The sequence below is a fragment of the Sesamum indicum genome, linkage group LG8, assembly GCF_026168435.1.
Source record: "Sesamum indicum cultivar Baizhima isolate 11 linkage group LG8, ASM2616843v1, whole genome shotgun sequence".
Lineage (NCBI taxonomy): Eukaryota > Viridiplantae > Streptophyta > Magnoliopsida > Lamiales > Pedaliaceae > Sesamum > Sesamum indicum.
The window spans coordinates 23488614-23509728 of NC_142664.1; the positions used below are offsets into that span (position 1 = coordinate 23488614).

At 35.3% G+C, this 21115-nt stretch overlaps 3 protein-coding genes across 5 annotated transcripts; 2 read left to right on the plus strand and 1 right to left on the minus strand.

The window, feature by feature from the left end:
* The first annotated feature begins 324 nt into the window (after positions 1-324).
* On the plus strand, positions 325-3626 carry LOC105168698 (transcription factor MYB54). Its single transcript, XM_088883220.1, has 3 exons — positions 325-1009; positions 2080-2556; positions 3165-3626. Exons 1-3 carry the CDS (start codon positions 895-897, stop codon positions 3398-3400), a joined length of 828 nt encoding a protein of 275 aa, XP_088739346.1. The 5' UTR covers positions 325-894; the 3' UTR covers positions 3401-3626.
* Positions 3627-4447: 821 nt separating this feature from the next.
* LOC105168544 (uncharacterized) lies at positions 4448-12870 on the minus strand. Of its 3 annotated transcripts, none has more exons than XM_011088676.3 (8): positions 12771-12870; positions 10886-12186; positions 8718-9981; positions 7296-7575; positions 6656-6763; positions 6298-6576; positions 5422-5565; positions 4448-5030 (listed from the first exon to the last, which is right to left on the minus strand). In XM_011088676.3, exons 2-8 carry the CDS (start codon positions 12120-12122, stop codon positions 4842-4844), a joined length of 3501 nt encoding a protein of 1166 aa, XP_011086978.1. In that variant the 5' UTR covers positions 12123-12186; positions 12771-12870; the 3' UTR covers positions 4448-4841. The 3 variants fall into 3 exon arrangements, with proteins under 3 accessions (XP_011086978.1, XP_011086976.1, XP_011086977.1); XM_011088674.3 differs by having other exon boundaries at positions 8718-10071; XM_011088675.3 differs by lacking the exon at positions 12771-12870 and adding an exon at positions 12495-12757 and having other exon boundaries at positions 8718-10071.
* A 2443-nt stretch (positions 12871-15313) lies between these two features.
* On the plus strand, positions 15314-19855 carry LOC105168546 (putative late blight resistance protein homolog R1B-16). Its single transcript, XM_011088677.3, has 2 exons — positions 15314-18083; positions 18668-19855. Exon 1 carries the CDS (start codon positions 15436-15438, stop codon positions 18046-18048), a length of 2613 nt encoding a protein of 870 aa, XP_011086979.1. The 5' UTR covers positions 15314-15435; the 3' UTR covers positions 18049-18083; positions 18668-19855.
* The last annotated feature ends 1260 nt before the right edge of the window (positions 19856-21115 follow it).

The following is a 21115-nucleotide window of genomic DNA, read 5'->3' on the forward strand; positions in this document are numbered from 1 at the left end:
TCAAAAACAAAACTGGTATTTTTTACTGGTACCAAAATACGATTTTGTCCAAATTATATATATATGTATAAATATATGTTGGAGGTATTGATGGATGATGATGTTAGGAAGGAAAGAGAAGTAGCGAGATAGGTGGTGGGTATTGTAGGTTAGAATTTTGGAGAGATGTTGAGAGGAGAACTACATTTACCCTACCAAGCAACCTCCTTTCCTCACACCTCTCCCTTTCTCTCTCTCTCATGAATCGAGAGAGAGAGAGAGAGAGAATATTTAGATACAATTATTTAACTATATACATATGTATATGTGTGTATGTATATACATACACAGAGAACACACAGTAGCATGTGTTATATATGTATGATATATATATATATATATATGTAAGTGGTTTGTTAGCCTAGATGTCGTGGTTGCATCGATCAATTGGTGGTGCTGCTCTGTCCAAACCCTCCCCACTCCCCCTAACGGAAAACACTACTTCCTTATCTAATTCATATTTATATATATATATATATATATATATATATTTCTAGCTACCACCCCTTCTTCTAATTCTCTCTCTCTCTCTCTCTCTCTCTCTCTCTCTCTATATATATATATATATATATCCTATCTTCTTCTCTCTTCCTCTTGTCCTATATGTAAACCTTGTGATCGGTTGTTCCTTTTCAATTGATCTTTGATCGATCAAAAGATTTTGTGCAAAACCCTTTTGATGTTTGATCGATCTTGAAGAGGTAGGGGAGGGAAGAGGAAGGATCCATCGAGGGTCGACGACGTTGGGGTTATATTATTGGGGTTTCTTGAAGAGAATTAAGTTGATTGGTTTTGTTCTTGATTAGATATATATATATATATTGGTGGTGGTGGTGGTGGTGGTGGTGATCGATCATGTGCAGTAGAGGGCATTGGAGGCCGGCGGAGGATGAGAAGCTGCGGGAATTAGTTGAAAGATATGGACCTCATAACTGGAACGCCATAGCTCAAAACCTACATGGTAGATCAGGTGAGTATCGTCATATGTATGAATACCTCTATATATGGATATTTCTGTAGCTTCCATCTGATCTCTCTCTCTCTCTCTCACACACACACACACACACAAAGAGGTAAGTAGGGTGGGTGGAGGGGTTGATGAAGAACAAAAAAGCTTCTCATTTTACATGCAAGATTTTAGGGTTTGTATTGATAATGAACCAAAGGCATTGAGCAACTATATATATACCACAAGTTTGAGCCCTTGCATATTTACAATCAAATATCTATCTATCTATATATACATATATACATATTCTTGATTTTCCTAAATTAATTAATCCCGATCTTTTCTCTCACTTTGAATATAAAAATAAACCTTAATTTCGACATCATTGATTTAATTACTAGGGTATATTATGAGCCCCCTTTTAATTTTTCTTAATATACATACTCTCTCTCTCTCTCTCTCTATATATATATATATAATTAGCTTGAAATAAACAATTTTAATTCCAGAGATTAATTATTTGATAATAAAAGGGTTATATATATATATAAACTCTTTCTGCGGTATAGATAATGTCTCTTTTTGAATTTAATTGGATTAGATTAATGTAATTAAGCATTAATTAGTAAGGTAGACTATTAATTATATGCGGCAACTAATTCAATTTTACACTGAGATCATGAAGCCTTATAAGTAGGGTGTGGGCGGGCAGCCAATTAATCCCCTCAATCTATATATTATTATATTTATTTTATAACCAAGTTCAAAAGTCTTTTTTAAATTAATTAATTAAATTAACTTCTCATTAATTTGAATCAAAATACTTGTCCTTCATTTCTCTATGGGATACTATTGTTCTTCACAAAAATAAACAAGAACTTACAAGTTTACTCCATTTTCTTAAAATTACATTAATGATTTATACAAACTTAGAAACATTAACAAGAACTTTAATTTCCAGAAAGGAAAATTAATTAATATTTGTAATTATATATATATATATGTATAATCTTTTATCTATAGCCCATTATTTATTTTTTTCAACTTCATAGTGTTCGATACTTATTATTTGAGTGCATGCATGCATGCAGGGAAGAGTTGTAGGTTGAGATGGTTCAATCAACTGGATCCAAGAATCAACCGCAGCCCTTTCACGGAGGAGGAAGAGGAGCGGCTGCTTGCATGCCACCGCATCCACGGCAACCGGTGGGCTATAATTGCTCGCCACTTTCCAGGCCGGACAGACAATGCTGTCAAGAACCATTGGCATGTCATCATGGCCCGGAAATGCAGAGAAAGGTCGAAATTGCACACAAAACGGGCTTATTCGCACAACCAGCAGCCATCCTCAATGATATCAAAGCATCACAACAACGTTAATTCAGCAGCTGTTTGCAGGGGAAAGAGTTTATTGAGCTTTAGCCCTAGTCTAGTAGAGAAGCTTCCAGCTCACAGAATTTTTGACAACCCTCCATCATCATATAGCTACCAATTACTCCCACATTGGAAGGACCATCATCATCATCAGTCTACTAAAGTACTGTTCTATCATCCCAAGATAGATGAAGGTGCGTAATTATTGACTATGTTATGTCTATGAAGTCTTGACAAGCATGCAAGATATCTTAAGTACGTACTTTTCTTTCTCAATTACAAAGAAAATGGAAAATTGCTATTTTAGTCTAATCCTACAAGGGGTAGGCAATCTTTTTTCATTTTAACAATTTTGCTCTATAATTTAAAAGTTGGTAATTGTAGTGATATACGAGTTCATTTTAACATTCTTGCCTTGTAATGTAAAATTTTCAGAAATTGAAGATAAAAATGACCATAATTGATAAAATGGTTGAAAAAGTGCATGTGACATGCACGTGATCGACCAATTTAGTTGGATGCAACTTTTCAGTCATTTTCGTCATCAATATGCGAAAATTTTAAAATTACAGGGCAAATGGCAAAATAGATTCATCACACGACTAAAATTGCAATTTTTCCGAAAAAATATTTTCTTTTTCTTTGTTTTAATTAAAACTTACCACGAAAAATGTATACCTTGCCGTTTGTATATATTCATTTTAAATAAACATGGATTTTTAGTTAAGATTCGGAATTACGTCACTGGTTCAGATTCAATTCAGTTTGAATTATAATCCTTTGATTATATATATATATGCAGAAAGTAGGAGCAGCAGCAAAGCAGTGGAGTTCTATGACTTTCTTCAAGTGAACACAGATTCCAACAGAAGTGAAGTGATAGACCATGCAAATGCGATTAGGAATAAAGATAATGAAGAAGAAGTGGAGCAAGAAGCTGCAGCTCATCTTCATATTAATCAAACCAACAAATCTTCTCCAGCTCCACCATTCATAGATTTCTTATCTGTGGACGGCAGATCATCATCTTCTCTGTAATTCTGACTTTTCTTCATCATCGATGATTAACTAGCCAGTTTCCTCATGTAGCTAACTATATATGTGTATGGGATCTTCTTGTACTATATGCATCAACTGAATGCATATATATACATAGAGATATAGGTAGATACAGATACATACAAATATATATATGTATGCATGCAGGTTAATTATGTGCTCAAATGTTGAATGGATTACAGATAAAATGAAATTTTCTTGTAAAGACTAGTACTCTTCTTTCCTGTTTTGTTTAGTAGTATTAATATGTGTGTGTGTGCTGCTGCTGAAATATTGCTGATGTTAGAGGGCTATTATTATTATTATTATCATTTTATAATTAATCTATCAATTAAACTTATCATAAGACCGGGAGGGGTGAAAATTAACTTCGGTAACTTTCGAAAATGGAAAAGGGATTGTTCAGTGATATAAACAGCTTTGATCTTGCAACAGAAGAGCAGAAGGTGTATCAAAATAATGCTGAAGATCATAAATATATTGATATCAATCCCCATACATTTAGATGCATGAAATGATTCTAAGTTGTTAAATTTTAATGGCTCGAGAGGCTTTTGTGTTGGGTAATGAAGGTTTCTTGGCTTGGCCATTAGATGATCTCTGAAGTGAAGTACCTCTGTTCAATTATTGCCTCAAATTTCCAGTTTATTTATGTTTTGGATCAATAATAGAAGAATGGAGGTTGGTATCAGCGCATGAGACAACCTAAAAAGAATTAGTTAAATTAAGGTAGTTAACAATTCCCACCTTCAGTTCCCACCCGTTTTAAATCAGACAAAAAACTCCCAGATTTTCTACCTGACTCGTACGAAATTTTTCCTACACAAATAAGACATATCTCATGTGCCCTTCTGGGCATAAGGAGCAGGTTTTGACTTTTGAGGGTTTTAGAACTTGAATTCCATAAATCAGCTCTGAGGTGTGTTTGGTGGAAATGGATTCACCAAAACATTTTTCACCGAGCTTTGAGTCTTTAAAGTACAATTCACAGGAAAACCCCAAGCCAATCAAAATTGGATAAGCATCTATTATCAAAAGCTATTATAACTAAAATAACCTAAAAAGAATTATCACACATCATGTACAACAAGAGTGAAGGCTGCCTTTCCACCCAACAAAATGAAGCAAAAACAGAAAATCCTACCGATACATGCTGCGCAAAAGACTACATTTGAGTTGTGAAAAATCAGAATACAACTTTGTGGTGGGGTAAAGGAAGATTCGGTCTTCATCTTTGAAACCAATCACACCTCCCAATTGAGCGGAAACTTGAGAATTACAACCCCATTAGTCATCTATTTGCTAATTGAAGCGTAGGCAAGAACCGGGGCCAGTTTTCATCCGGTCCTATGAATACACTTGTATCTGAGCTGCGAGCAAACCTTCAAGATAGGTATTCCATCTTGGAACCATATACTCTTCAGGATGATATTGGTTCATAAGGATATTGTAACCATGGATGGTTTAAAGCCTCTGATGCAGAAGGCCGCTTCTTTGGGTTAATTTCTAGCAGATGAGCAACAAAGTCAATGAAGCCTTGGTCTCCCATTGGCAACCGATGTCTCAAGGATGATTTTTTGGGTATCAAATATTCCAGTCTGTTAGTCTCCTGAGGAAAGATAGAAGAGATGATAGGTAAAATGGTGACAGAGACGACCCTAGCAGTATGATGGTTTATGCATTATAAATTCTAGCGACTTATTAAACTCAAGAATGCTGCTTTATGTGTTTCGAGGGAACCCATCACATTGTCATTCAAGTTTAAGCTACATCTAAAGGGAAACTGGAGTTTTGATTTGGTAAAAGTAAACCAGCCTAAAGAAAAAATAGTAAGGAAGTCCACCAATATTCTTTATCTTCATGTATCCTCCGGAAATAAAAGCATGTTCAAACTAAAGGATGTAAGAATATGAGACAGAAAACATGTTTAGCATGATAACTATCATGTGTGCGGGTTGAATGAAGAGAAGATATGAGACAAAACAGATAGAGAAGGTTACCTGGTTTCTTTCATAAAGCATGTGATTTTTGGTGAAATATTTGTATGTATCACGTCCTTTAGCAAGCATATCTTGCTCAATCGGACTGATGATTCCAATTACTCGAGCTAGTAAAGTGGCAGGAGAATCGTTTTGAAAGAGCACCTACATAGACAACATACTTGGAGTTTCAAAAGATAATAAGGAAAACTAGAAAGAAACGATGGAAATACTCCTACGATAAGACAAGAGACAAGGAGGCTGAGAACCACATTGCATTTGACAAAAAGAGTTCAGAAACTATAAGTTGTTGACTTTTGATATATAATACACATGACAAAGCCTAATCCAGCTCTCAGACCCTGAGCCATACATACTACAGTACTCCACAAAAACCAAGATCCTAAATTTTCTGGGTCCAGGCTGCTATGATGTATATCATAGAACTTAATCAGTGAATTGAGTTTGGCTTCATCAATTGTTGAATTCAGAAGTGTTGTTGGACCAGGCTGAATCAAACACTTAACAGATCAAGCTAATAATCGGCCAGCTCATTCTGTGCATTTTACCAGAGTTACCATATTTTTCTACAATAGGACACTAATAGAAGGGGAAAGCATTTTCTCCAAGAAATATGGTAGTAACTGATGAAGCACCAGTATTGCTGGTAATAGTACAGAACAATTCGAGAAGTAGCTTATCTTCAACAGCATTCCAAATAAAGAAGGGGAGGTGAAGAGAGAGAGAGAAGAAAAAAACATAAATCTAAATCTATGAAAAGAACAAAAGGTTAGCAGATGCATAATTTCCCAAAGCAGAAAGGAAGTCAAACAAATGCTGGAAATTATAACAGCTGCCCCTTGGTGAACTAGAGAACTATGAAATTAAAGAACTTACATTGCCTGTGCAAAGTTCAGCCAAGATGCAACCAAGCGACCAAATATCAATCTTTTTGTCATATGGAAGTCCCAGAATTACCTCTGGCGCGCGGTATGACCTAGACTGAACATAAGAACAAAGATGATCTGTTTCAAAGCAACTACTTCCTAGATCAATCACCTTCACCTCACATCTACTGTAACTTTTCACCAATATATTCTCAGGCTTCAGGTCACAATGTATGAGGCCAAGACTGTGTAAAAATTGAAGAGCTTCCAGGCATTGAATAGTAATAGACTGCACATAAGAAAACAACAAGTCAGGGACGCATACTGTAATGAGATATATGGAAAAAAAGGCATTTGTTGCTACAGACCTGCAATCTTGGCATTGTAAAGTAGACTTCTCCTCCAGATTCTCTGTTAAACTTATGGAACTCATACAAGTTGGCTTTAAGCAATTCACATACAATCAACAAATGCTCCTGCAATACAAGAATAAAGATCAATAGTAGCCAATTTTCACACACCAAATATTGGTTGCATTGATGATAGACGTGCATAAATGCATCCATGTAAAAGTATACAGCTGCACACCGAGGCTTATTATTAGCCGAGGTCTCAGAGTATTTGAAAAAATGAAATTTTTTTGTAGCATTTATGTTATATTAACCATGGTAAAAATGAATTTTACGTACTAAAGTTGTACAGCCGATGGACTCGGACAGTTTTGACGAAAAATATATGTCAACCAACTTTCCTTGAATAACCAAAAGACCAAACAAACAAGTGCAGCCTTGGGCTGCATATTGCATCCGTTGTCTGTAACTTGAACCAAACACTACCTAAACCATTTTTATGTCTCTATTATACTTCCAAATTCTGCAGCACTTCATGTTTAGAAGGAAAAAACATGAAATGAATATATGGAGAAGGTTCAAGGAGTCAAAAAGAAAAACAAGTCAATAATGCAGTAATTCATAAAAACAGAAGGCAATTGATGGATCGTTCACTTACACGATAGTAAAAATAATCGTACAATCGAAGAAGATGATACTTGTCAGCGGGATCATGTTTGTTCACGTACTTGAGTAGCTTTATTTCGTCAAGGCTCTGATCGAAGAAATCTTTATTGTTCTTTATAATCTTCACGCAGACATCCATACCTGTATGCAGGTCATGCGCCTGAATGGCTTTGCTGAATGCAGCTGATCCAAGATACTCAGTGACATGATAGCGGCCAGCAATAACCGAGTTTAAAACAACATGGAAATTTTTATCCTCCTCAAAACCAGTTCTGAACATTAAACATAAGCAGGATTAAGGAAAAGCATCTTAAAGTCGGAAGTTACAAAGCTAAAAACTTTAGCACATGCATATATCATCATTTGGTAATATGTGAAAATATCCAGTAATGGAAAACTGAATTCCAACTGTTATCAAGCACATTCCTTCTGCTGCCTCTCTACTGAACCAAATTTTCATCATCTAAAATGTATGATATAATTCATTAACAGCTCTAAATACAGACTAATAGTCTAATTGGGAAATGCAACTTGCAATGCGTGTCTTAAGAATGCAACAGCAAGAGATAGGAAAACTAGCTCTACATAGTATTGCCAAATATTCTAGTGATTAACATGAATTTATATCCCCATTTGGCAAACTTGAAATGCTATAAAATATGTATATCATGGAGTTCTGCTGGTTACATTTGCACCCACCAGAGGCAAATTGTCATTGAACACTTGAGGAGGCAGCATGGGTTTCTTGTGATAATATTCATATGCTATTAACATAGACAATACACCAGGTAGGCTCCTCTCTTTTTATGTTTAAAGTTTTTGGTGTCTGTAACTTTATATAAACTCATTGACAAGCCAAAATACTTATTCCAGATAAGAAAATGACAGCAAAAGCTGACAAATAACAACATATATGATGCAACCATGATTTATTTTTATATGAGTTCATGTTTTAATCAGCCTCCAGGAGCATTCATGACAAACACCAGAGGCATTTAACACTCTGAACTATGAAGTCTGAAATATACAAACCTTTGGTCTTTGGATATAAAACTTTTTAGTATCACTTTATTCACTATCACAATGCTATACACTCCAGGAAAAAGGTATACATATAGTTTGGGCTTATGTTATGCATTAAAGCTTCAACAATATTATTACCATCCCAAAGACTTACCACAAATTTCACAAATATGATAGTGAAACTAAAATCAGAACGAAGATATCCATTGAGAAAAACAGTATTAACGTGGGATTTTGTTATATGTGACATTATCTTCACATGGAAAACTTATTTTATACTTCTTTTAAAAAAAGATAATCAAATTCCAGTTTACCAGCCAATCTGCACGATGAAGGCTTAGCAAACCAAAGGAGATTTGCCTGGATAAGACAAGGATGAAAATATACATGCCTGTTTTTCCTGTGAACAATTTTCAAATTGAAGGTTTCAAATTCCTCCTCTTGTGCTTTGATCTGCTTCACTTGCTCTTGCACAGCAGCAGCTTCCTCATCTTCTAATGACGGCCCAGGATCTTCTTCTCTTATAGCAGCTGCTTTTACATCCTCTTCTTTCTTTAAACGTTCCATTTCAGTATAGCCATAATTTGAAAGAGATGACGGACTAGAATTTGCTGATTCCCCAGTGTTGACATACTTGTCATCCCTTGAACTCCTAACTGGTGAAGAGTCACTGCTTTTGCGCCTCCATGAAGTAAGCACACCATCATTCTCCACTGCGCGGTCATCAGTTTCATCACTGACAACCGTGTTAACCTTGTTTAACCACAAAGATTTGCTTGAGCTTGTTTGTACCAACTGCCCATCTCTAGGAGGAGGAAATGAGAATCCTCCATCGATGTGATTCTTTGCCTGTGTATATGAACCTTTATCATTACTCATTATATATTTATCAGAATTCTGTCTCTTTGTCATATTTTTGTCGTCCTTGGATCTTTCACCAGAATTCTTATATAGGTCATGCTGTGAGTATCTAGAACCACCAATACTAGCATCATGATCATGAAAGTACTCTACATCCCCTTCACTACTACCTCCAATCAAACTTTCCCTCACTTCACTGCCTATATCAGCAGCATCACTGTTGATTCCAACACCAATAGATCTAACTGAACCATGTTGATCATCATCCATGCAGATATCATCCAGACAAGGCCTTCCACATTCACTCATAACTTTTCCATTTTCTAGCATAATGAGTTCATTGGTTTGGGGGACAAAGCCCTGCCAGACAGGCTCTGCACGCATCAAATTCAGCTCCTCCTCATCCATCAACTGTCCATCATATTGACCAATCACTGCATTTTCACTGTTTCTCATGTACATCTCTGTTGCAGACAGGGCAACAGGGTTATCTAAAGATACAGCTGGATCAATATTTTTTGATTGGAAATACCGCTCGCCAGAGAAGTAAGAATCCTCCTCAGCAAATGACTGATCATCTTCATCATCTTTGTTCTGTTCCCTCTCCTGAGGGTCTGGCACACTTCCATTCCCTGTCCCCTTTTCGTTGTCACTTGGGTAATCAATTTCATGTGCTAAAAACCAGGTCTCATCTTCAATAGGTTGTCTTGTATAGCCAATATCATCGTCATCTTCATATTCATCAGAGTCCCAGTACTCATTGGGGTAGTCTATGGATTCACTCAATCCATCACCTAAAGTTGCAAAACCAGAAACAAGATCAGAAGTATCCTCAGCGATACCCTGACTCACAGAGAGCCAACTGCCTCCAGCTGGCCTTTTCCCTATGCACCATCATTATGAAAGATAATAATTAATTTAAAAGCTGAGGGGCAAGAAAAGAAAAACAATAGATTGCAACCAGAAAAACATATACTGATTAACATGATAAGTACATCAATGATATTTAAGTTCAGAGATCAACTTCAAAAAGGTGATACAAGATACTCCACCTTATTAATCATCTGGAGTTTTAAGCATGAAGTTGGGAAACATGCGGCAAACAGTAAAAAAATGATATGAAATTGGAACGCGTAAGAAAGTTAAAGCATTTAACAGTTCTCTTTCAAACGATCTGAGGAATTAATGTCAAAAACCCTGAACCTCATGGTCTTTGATCAAAGATAAGACAAGATAAATCACATTACTTTGTTTAATCTTTTTTGCCTTAACACTCTAGTCCATAGAGGTAAGAGGTTAGTCCATAGACAAAGGAACAAATGATATTTCATGACTGCAGCAATCAGAGAGTGCTCAACTTTCCAACATTTCTCGAGACAGGACCTGTATCTTTAAGACATTCTTAAAGTTTGTTGGATAGAATTATCAACATCAATTTTAATTTCAAGCATAAGTTCCTTTGGTTCTGTATAGCTAATTAGCTACTAACAGAGAGATCTACCCTGTATAACAACCCATTCAGTGCATTCATCATAAATTGTACTTCAATCCATACATAAGACCCTAATAGTAAGCCATGAATACAATCCCGTGAATACACACAACTTTAGTTAGTTTAAATTTGCATAACATGGTAAATATAGATATAGATGGTAAAGTTTAGAAGAAGAGGCAGACATTTAAATTTTCAGGACAAACCTGAAGGATTGATCTCTCGGCCTATAGGTACATCCAGAAATGACCCTATGAGATATGAATTGTCAGAATTCAAGATCTTTGGACCAGGTCCTTCGCGTTCATATTTTTCCTCCCACTGAATATTGAAAGACTTGTCTTCTGACTTAAGTTTCACAGGGGGTAGCCTTGGTAAGTCTTCCTTTTGGTTGTCGGATGCAAGATGAAATTCTAATGCACCAAGATCTTTTGGCTCACCTCCCTGAGTCTTCCCAAAGTACAGAGCTCTTCCCACCTCATCTACTTGATTCTTTATTGCTGCCCTAATTTCATTGAATTCTGCTTTCCTTTTCCCCTCCTTTTTATCAATAATGGCAGCAGCACTGTCATAACTGGTTGAAGTGTCACCCACAGAGAAGGGAAAGACAGTTTTCACCGAACAATCTTTCCAGAGCTCTGAAGCTGAAGGGGCTGAAACATTACTTCTGGACCAGGGATCATCAGCAAGATCATCTATAGAGCATGCACCACTTGCCTTTCTCTTTTGATCAACTTCCTTAACCTCACTCTTCTCACTCCTCTCATGCTCTGCTTCTGCACCAACCATACTAGTACTACCAGGCCAAGTCATTCTCTTTTCACCAGAAAAACTAACATCTTCCCCAGTTTTCAGGTTAACCTTACCACTATTGAGAGCTTCAGCTGAACTCAACCTTGTCGTACTAGAGACCTGGAACCCCAAAAAGTTGTTTTCATCAACACTACCGTCATCATTCTTATAAGAGGGAACTGGACCATTGCCAGTACTGTATTTCCATGAATACAAATCAAGAACAGTGTCATCCGAACTCTTGGAAAAGGTGAAGTTCTTATCACTTGTTCCAACACTCACATCAACCATTGTCTGTTCTCCAATAGTACCACGGCTTTTCCACTTGTTCTCAGCCCCATTTCTCCCTGTTCCACACTCTACCTCTTTCACAATTAGCTCCTTAGAAGCCTCAGCACTGCTTGAATCCTTAAGACCTTCCCCACTAGTCCGAGAACTTTTTATTTTTTGATCTTCTTCTAATACTTTTGCCCCATTTGCTTCTTCGCTTGAGCTACTACCCGACTCCCTATCACTGAGCTTAAGCTTTTGAAGAATTCCATTTAAGTCAGGCCTGTTACCCAATTCACTTCTCAGAGCAACCTCTGCTTTTGTAAACTTGTTCCTTCTCAAGAATTCGAGTATATCGTCTACAGAACTTGAATCAGCCATTTATATACAACCACACTCCCCGCAATAGGAACGACCAAGTGTTAGAAACACCACCCAAGTACACCTGGAATCAACAAGCAAAACAGCACAACCCCACAATTTTAAACCAGACCAAAACTCACATCTCAAACTTCTATTCACATATTATTGCTCACAAAATGAGAAATTTGATTCACTAAAACTTTATTTTAGTTCCAAACCCCAATTTCCTCCTCTTTTCTTGAGAAAGAAAAGGAACACATTACTTTCACTACTCGTATCCCCACAGCCCCCAATACCAAACGCAATAAAGTTAAAAACAAGAAATAAGTCGGGAACATCCAAACTATGATTAAAATACTGAAACACCAGAGCTAACAAAAGGCTACAAACCTGAGCACAACGGCATTTTCATGGATCCCACTACAAAAAAACACCATATAAACATTCACAATACCAAAAGAAGCATAGTTTATTCCCCTCGGGAATTAACATGTAAACCTCAGCGATATTTCATAAAGATCTGCGCTTTAGGCGAAACCCTAGAAAGCAAGAACACTTGTTGAAGGAAGAAGGAAAATGTAAATGATGATTGCGAGAATGAAAATCCAACCAAGAAAATGGAAAAGCGGAATTACAGTAAAATGAGTGGAAAAAGAAGAAGCGTACAGATCGAAGAATATGGTATTTCAGGAGCCAAACACGGTGCTATGGAATCCATCGCCCAAACTCCGACTTCAACTTGGGTCTGGTAATGTAGTTTGGTCTGAAAATTAATTATTTATTTATTTATTTTCAAATCTTTCATAAATATATTAAATATTATTTCTTTATAAGGTAAAAATTTCAAAGTACTTCTCAATATATCATAATTATAAATATTTTTTATTTAAAAAAATTATATATATTCCTTAAAATAAGCCATCACCTAATAAATTCTGTTATAATTCTTGTAAAATAATATTTTATTAAATTTAATAGGGTATTTTATATTTTTAAATAATAAATAAATACTTATAATTATAATAAATTTTAAGAAAATTTTTATAATTTACTCTTATATATATATAATTAATAGTATATAATATTGTATGTATTGGGCTGCAAAATTTCAGGGCCAAGCCTGTGATTGGGTATGAGAAGTATTTGATACTTGCTATTTTTATAAATGTTGGGTGATTTTATTATTTTGCCCATTTGATATTATGGGTTTGAGAAAGCGTACATCCAAAATCAAAATATGTGAAGGGCACAAATGGAAAAACAAATTAAATGAAGTAAGTTATCTACCACAAATACAATTAATTTGAACCCTTTATATTCATAAAAAGATTACGAGTTCAAAATTAAAATAACTCCTAAATAATGGAATTCGATTATATAAATATATATATAGTCATCGATTTCAGTAATATTTTAATAATAGACTCGCTATTTCAATTTAATTATGTTTATAATGTCCCATGATATTTGATTTAGCTTAAATTAAATGTCCTTATGGTAGTTATAGGTAGCGATCCCTATTAATCGTAAAATTTTTATGATCACTCGGATTAAATTATTAGGCTGAATTTTTCGTACTATTCTTTTTATTATATATTTACGTATTCAAAATACACATACACTTAAGATTCAAACACAAATTTTTATAAAAAAATATTTATATTCAAATCATTGAATTGTCCCTGAAAACGTATGTGTGGGTGGGGTGGGGGTTTGAGTTGGAATATGCAGTAGTAGGTACTATTAGAAGAGGATAATTATTATTATTCCTGAATCCTGATAGTGATAGAAATGTCCAAGTGGCTAAGGTTACCCAATGGGCCAGCTATTTGTTCCATGCATAATTATTAGACTTTCAGTTGGCAAGCTTATTTGGATTCATACAAGGCCCACACACATAATAATGCATGTTTCATTTTTATATATATTATATTTTTTAAAATGACTTAGTTCCCATTTATTTTCTATTATTAGATTGGATCAGATTTTGAATACATTTTTATAAGGTGTTTATTTTGTATTATAGAATTTGAATATTTATTCCCAAACTCTATACAAAACACTATTCCTCGTGAAGCACTCAACACACATATTCAATTCAAACAATCCAAGTAAATATAATATAATTGGTACAGTTTTTTTTTTTAATTATGTTACCTAAATGACTCGTATCACAGAGTAAATGCGGCTTAGTTTATGAGATCTTTCTTATAGGACAAATTACAACCACCTCGTTGTTTGTAAAATTACAAATATTCCTATGATTTTAAAGTCCATGTAACAACAAGTTTATTAGGTTAGGTTTTCATGCAATTTTTTTATTAACTGTAATGCGTTCAAAAAACGGACATACCTAATAAATGATGCTATAAACAAGTTTTATCTTTGATTTTCTTTTTAATAAGTTCGAATCATCTCTTAAGGCATTTTAGTAATATTACTTGCATAACATTTAATAAGTAAATTAATTATCCTTAAGAAATAATATCATTATAAGATTAATTTAGATAAATTAAAAAGTAAAAAAACCTTTTGGGACATTCACACTTTTATATAATTAAATATTAAAAATACCACGTGAATTACATGTGTAAAAATATTAAGTTCATAATTTTTATTTATATTTTCTATTTAGTGTATAAAATTATATTTTCAAAACAATTCATAATAATTGTTTTAATTGATAAAGAAACTTGATTCTATTATTTGTAATTCACTTCTAAATTTGTTGATGATGTTAAAAAAATTAATCCTTAAAAATGAGATTTCTGATTTTGTATTTACTAATTATTATGGTATTGTATTGGAATAAATTAATTTGAAAGTAAGATATCATATAAAAAAAAACTAATTTAATATTAAAATAAATTATTTAATCAAAATCCCTTATTTTTATTTTTTTTATTCCAATTTGGTAAAATGAATCATTTTATTTGTATAATGTTATTTTACGGATTTGCTAAATAATGTAAGGATAATTTCGCTTGACGATCTAATTCAAGAAGTTAAATATTATGTTCATGAGTTTATAGAGTAAATGAACATATATTTATACAGTCGATAGAGACTGCTTACCTAACATTATAGAAAAATAGCCTAATATTTATTTGATTTTATTTTTATTGTACATTAATTGACTTAGTGCGTCATATTTGTGCGTATATAATAAATATTTTTTTATATTTTTAAATACCTTCACCTAATCAAACTAGGGGAGGAGACCATGCTTTAACATTTCATGGGGAAGGTCCAACTATATATCATATGCTAGGATTTGTGTTTATGAGTTTGGTTTTGATTGTGTGAGTTGTAATTAAGAGATTAATCAGAAATGGCTTATGCAGCTTTAATTTCTCTTGAGCACCTTCTCCCTTCTCTTGAAATTCCTTGTTGTCCGGAAATCATAGAATCCCTTAACCAGGATGTCAAGCACTTACAAAAACTCTTTAGAGGTTTGGAAGTAGACATCGACAGCACAAGGTGGAAGGCTATGGAAAGTGGAATCAGAGAGGCAGCATACAGATTAGAAGATGTACTTGAATCATCAGCCCTCCATCTATCATCATCTCGGCATGATCTCTCGCAACCAGAACTCCCGGATGGAGTAGTACTCTTGGGCAACAAGGTGAAGGAAGAGATTGATTTCTTTACCGAATCTGTGAAGAAGACATTGGAGGAGCACTATTACAAAGTAGACCAGTTGCCGTCGGAAGAAGATGGTACATCAAGAACTGAAGATGATTTTGATCATGGAAATGATCAGTCAAAGATGGTTGGATTAGAAGATGAAGTTAGTGGAATCAAGAATCTGCTCATCAACAGGTTGTCGTCGGAGCTGAAAGTTTTCGTCATTGAAGGGATGGCAGGCATCGGTAAGACAACTCTAGCTAGACAAGTTTACGAACATCCTTCGATTTCGAGTACTTTTGATTGTCGCCTTTGGGTCAAAGTAGGTACTAAATGTCAAATGAAAGAAATCATGCTAGGTATTCTAGCTAAGTTGAATCTTGACAATATTGATGAAATACATGAGACAGAATTGTTAGATTATGTTAGGAGAAGTTTGCGAGATAGAAAGTACCTGGTTGTGTTGGACGATGTGTGGAGCAAAGAAATCTGTTATGAGTTGGAATTGCTTTTTCCATGTAACTTAAATGGGAGCGGAATCTTGCTGACTACCAGGATACAGGATGTTGCTCGTTATGATGATTCTAATCATCGCATTCGGAAGAGTTTCCTGGATAAAGAAGATAGTTGGCGTCTTCTTCGTGGGAAGGTGTTTGGTGAAGAAGAGTCATGCCCTCCTCAACTGGAGGAAGTTGGAAAGAGGATTGCTGAGAAGTGTGAAGGACTTCCTCTTGCAATCATTGCAGTAGCCAAGCATCTATGTATAGCTGACAAGACGCCTGAGTACTGGAAGGTAGCAGAGGATGAAATTCCAGCTATCTTCAGTGCAGATGAGGTAATGTCAAAGAAACTAATGTTGAGCTACAACCACTTACCGCAACATTTGAAGGCGTGCTTTCTCTATCTGGGAGTATTTCCACATGGTTATCGGATCCCTGTGTCCAAGCTCATAAAGATGTGGTGTGCGGAAGGATTTCTTGATCGACATAAGTGGAATAGCTTAGAAGGCACTGCCATGGAATGTTTGTTGGGCCTTGTGAATACATATGTTGTTCTGATCAGTGCTTTCAGCTCCAGTCTTAAAATTAAGACCTGCAAGGTCCATTCTGTCTTTTGGCATTTATGTACCAAACAAGCCGATGAGGAAAAGCTTTTCCATATCATGAATAGTAATGCCAATCAACATATAGAAAGGCAGCGTCGGCTTTGTATCCATAATAACATCTTATTTGGAATCAAAGATGTGCGCAAGTCGATGGCATCCGTTTCAAATGCACGTTCGCTTCTATGTACTGGTCCGCACCATGAGTATCCAGTACCAAAATGTTTATGTTTTAGTTTGCTGAAGGTACTGGATGCAGCTACGATCCGCTTCTATGAGTTTCCAAATGAAGTAGTAGAACTAATTTTCTTGAGGTACCTTGCCTTCACTTATAATGGAAAGCTCCCGGCTTCCATATCCAAACTCCAGAATCTTGAGTACTTGATTGTTCAACAATATCTAAGCATCTTATCTTTTGAGGCTTGTCGGCCATATCTACCCATGGAGATATGGGATATGCGTAAATTGAGCCATCTCCAAGTCATGGGAAGTGACCTACCGGATCCCAGTCCCGACAGTGTTCCGTTGCGTCGTCTCTCAACACTTTTAGGTATTAGTGCTAGTAGTTGTACTAAAAAGGTTTTTGGAAAAATTCCAAACCTAAAGAGATTAGGAATTCAAGTTGAATTAGCACTAGATGTTCCTACAAAACCTTTGTGCTGCTTTGACCATCTTCCTTACCGACTTGAGTCACTCAAATGTGTCATTGTCAATCCTAAGGTTGTCGTTGCAGAGCGGCTTCCTGTTTCAATCTTCGAACTTCGGTATCTCAGAAAAGTAACTTTGACTGGCCTTGGACTTCCCTGGCACGACATGAGTAGTTTTGGCAAATTGCCGCGGCTTGAAGTGCTCAAATTGCGATGCAATGCTTGTCGAGGCCCTGTGTGGAAAAGCGATGAAGTACGATTCCGGGGACTTCGGTATTTGCTACTTGAAGATGTTGATCTAGAGAAATGGGATGCCGATTGTTTCAGCTTCCAAATGCTCCAGTACCTGAGCATTCGACACTGCTACAAATTAAAGAAGATCCCCTTGGAAATCGGAAAGACTATTCAATTTCGGGGACCTCCAACTCTAAAAGGGATCGAGTTAGTTGACTGTGGTGAGTCTGTTGTAGCTTCTGCAAAACAAATAGTTGATGAACAAGTGAAGCTTGGAAATAAGTTACTTCAAGTTTATGTCAAGTCTTCAGCGGATGACAGGAAACTCAAGTGATCATGAATATATATACAGCAGCATGGGCTCAAAAGGCAAGTCTATCCTAACAATTAGTCTTCTTGGTAGTGGCAACTACTTGTTACATTTGCTATGAATGTGTTTGTTGATGCACTTGTATTGCATGTTTGAGACAGATTTATAGTAATTGGACTATGTTGTCTGTGCAACTTAATTAGTAAAGACCATGAGAGCTCACAAGCTTTCTTGCATATATATATATATGTATATATAGAAGGCCCTCTTTTCAATGAAACCCTTTAGTTATATGAGGTGATAAAACATCTCTCTCTGTTTCTTATTTCATGAACTGTGCATTAGGGGAGCAAACGCACAGGTCTTCTGGAGAGACCAAAAGTCATTAAATGGTGACAATAATGTTAATCATTTGTAATCTTCATCATACGGGTACACACACATATACAAATATATATATATAGTTGTAATATAATAAACAGAAGTACATGTGTATGTGTGTGTTTTGTATATGTTTATGTAGATTCATCTTCATCCAAATTTTGATCTAAAAGTTGCGTTCTTTATGGGATTTAGCTCCTCCTAATCTTTCTTGGTTATCTCACTTTGAAGTGGGATTTACTGATCGTCTATTTGCATTCAGAATCAGAGGGTGTAGCAACTCTGGTTCAACATTCAAGCTTCAAGGAGTAGCAGCTGCACTACACAGCAGCAGTACAACTGTAATGTTTGGATTTGTGTTTTGAGTGTTTTCTTTTGTGTTTTGGAGATAGTGATAGAAAAATTGAGATAAGTAAGTATGTGGTTGAAAATAGATAGTATGTTTGGATTTGGTGTTTTGAAGTAATTTAAAATATTTTTAAATAAGTGTTGTAGGTTTCATGTTGGGATTTGGGAGATATGAATCACTTTCATCGTCAAATCATATCTCTTTTATATGTATTTTTATATATAAATATGTATATATATACATATTGAATGTTTAATGTTGTATTTTTTGGAGACAAAAATAACTGTTTGTCTCTTTTATATTATATATAAGTGTACATATATATATATTATATACAGAAAATTGAAAAACAAAAAAATATAAAAACACAAAAATAAACATTGCGTGTATTTTATCTTCTTTAGGAAAACGCGAAAACATGAATTGAATAATTCCTATTTATTTCTTTCTTCACAGAAATCGTGTTATAAGTGATTGAAGGATTTGTCTTTGATGAGTTAGTTGCCACCTGGAATCCTAGCTGGCCTGTTAGCTTCATCTTCAGTGTATATATGTTTTCAAGAGCTTGTAACTATTTTTCAGTTATTAATTGTATGAAGTTGTTGTTCATGCTCCAAATATCTGTAATGGCTATGCTCTGCTGCTCAATGACCTCACCTAATACAGCTGCCGAAACAGGCGACCGGTGCATACAGACAGACCTACAACAGACACTTGTAACAATACAACATTACTAGTTCCACCAACGTGATAGAAATCATGTTTTCATTTGACAGACAACAAAAAAGTTGAAACCAGAAACAAAGAGCCATAGCAATAAAAGTAGAATAATGCTGCTGATTCATGGTACGTGTAGGTCGAATGTTCCACAGCACCGGCCATCCTCCATAAAAGTCGACAATTATGAGATAAAGTCCGTCAAGAATACCCGTCCATTAGTCCAAAGTAGGAGATGTTAACGTTTCTGTACTTTCCCCACAAAGAATTGATGTTATTTTTTGTTTTCAGCCAACAGTAGTACTGTATGCCAGCTATGGTAGAAGCATGTAAGAATACAATAAATAAATCTACGCAATTGAACTCCACTGTTCACTGAGCGCATCTTTCTGCCCAACGATGCAAAACCCTGTCAAGCTCACATCAAATGCATCTCTCTGTTTTTACATTTTCATCCAAGTTGCCTTGTAAGATAACACAGCAAGTCCAAGATATTGAAAAACTTGTTATTCTTTCAAGACTTCAATTTTTTTTTTTGTGTGTGTTTTTTATATACAAGGTGAGATTAACACCAATATTATTGTATTGATTTCTTAAAAATTTCTTATTCAAATACTTTATCTAATGTTGTACGATCGAGACATGGAAGAAAATATATAACATTTCATCACTTTGTCACTAGTATATTCTATATAAAAGTACTATTTTAACAATAAGACATAATTCAAAAATACTATTTTATTAAATTACTAGGCGTTAACTTTGTATATATTATATTTTTTACCCCTTACAAATATAAAAATATGATTAGAAAATTAGAAGTTTTATATAATTTTCTTTTTTGTTAATATCAGCATCTTCGATCCCAATCCTAATATAAGGGAATTAATTGTAAACAGAATATTTTCGAAGGGGTGTTAGTATAAATTTAAAAAAAAATTGAAAAAAAACATAATTTTACGTTTTGAGGGGATTAAGTGGAACTAAACCTATTAATTGTATACTCAATACCATCCTCATTTCATACCACTATTGAGTGATGACTTCTCATTTAGTGTCAACTGTGTGAGTTCTGATCTAAAAGCTGAAAGGGTTTTGCTGCTTTGATTTCTCTTAAGAACACAATTGAGCGGCTCCTAAGATGTTAAACTCCTCTTCTTTCCTCATGTGCTGCTGTGATTTCTCTCAAGCACACAATCGACCGCCTTCTCAATTCTTCTCCAATTCCTTACTGTCTTCCTCCTCCGGAAACCATACAATTTGCTTTCGAGGAGATCATGTCCTCAAAACAACTCTTCAGTACTACTGAGGTGGAAGTGGAAGGAGACATCCACAGCGAGTGGGCGATAGCTATGGTCCTGGAAATCAGAGAGGCAGCATGGACATTAGAAGGTGTTCTTGAAGACGCTCAAAACAACATGTTGCGGGACATGGAGATAGAGTTCGATTCATTTACCAAAACGGTTAAGGAGATCAAGAAGCAGCTAAGCAACATGTCGCTCTGCATCCTGAAGACGACGACGCGGCTGTTTCGTCAAGTACTGATCCTTGTGATGGGAAGAAGTCAAAAACTGTTGGAGAGAGAGATACCTCCCCACTCCAGATCGTCCCAATAGTTGAGATGGCGGGTACCTAATAAAGCAT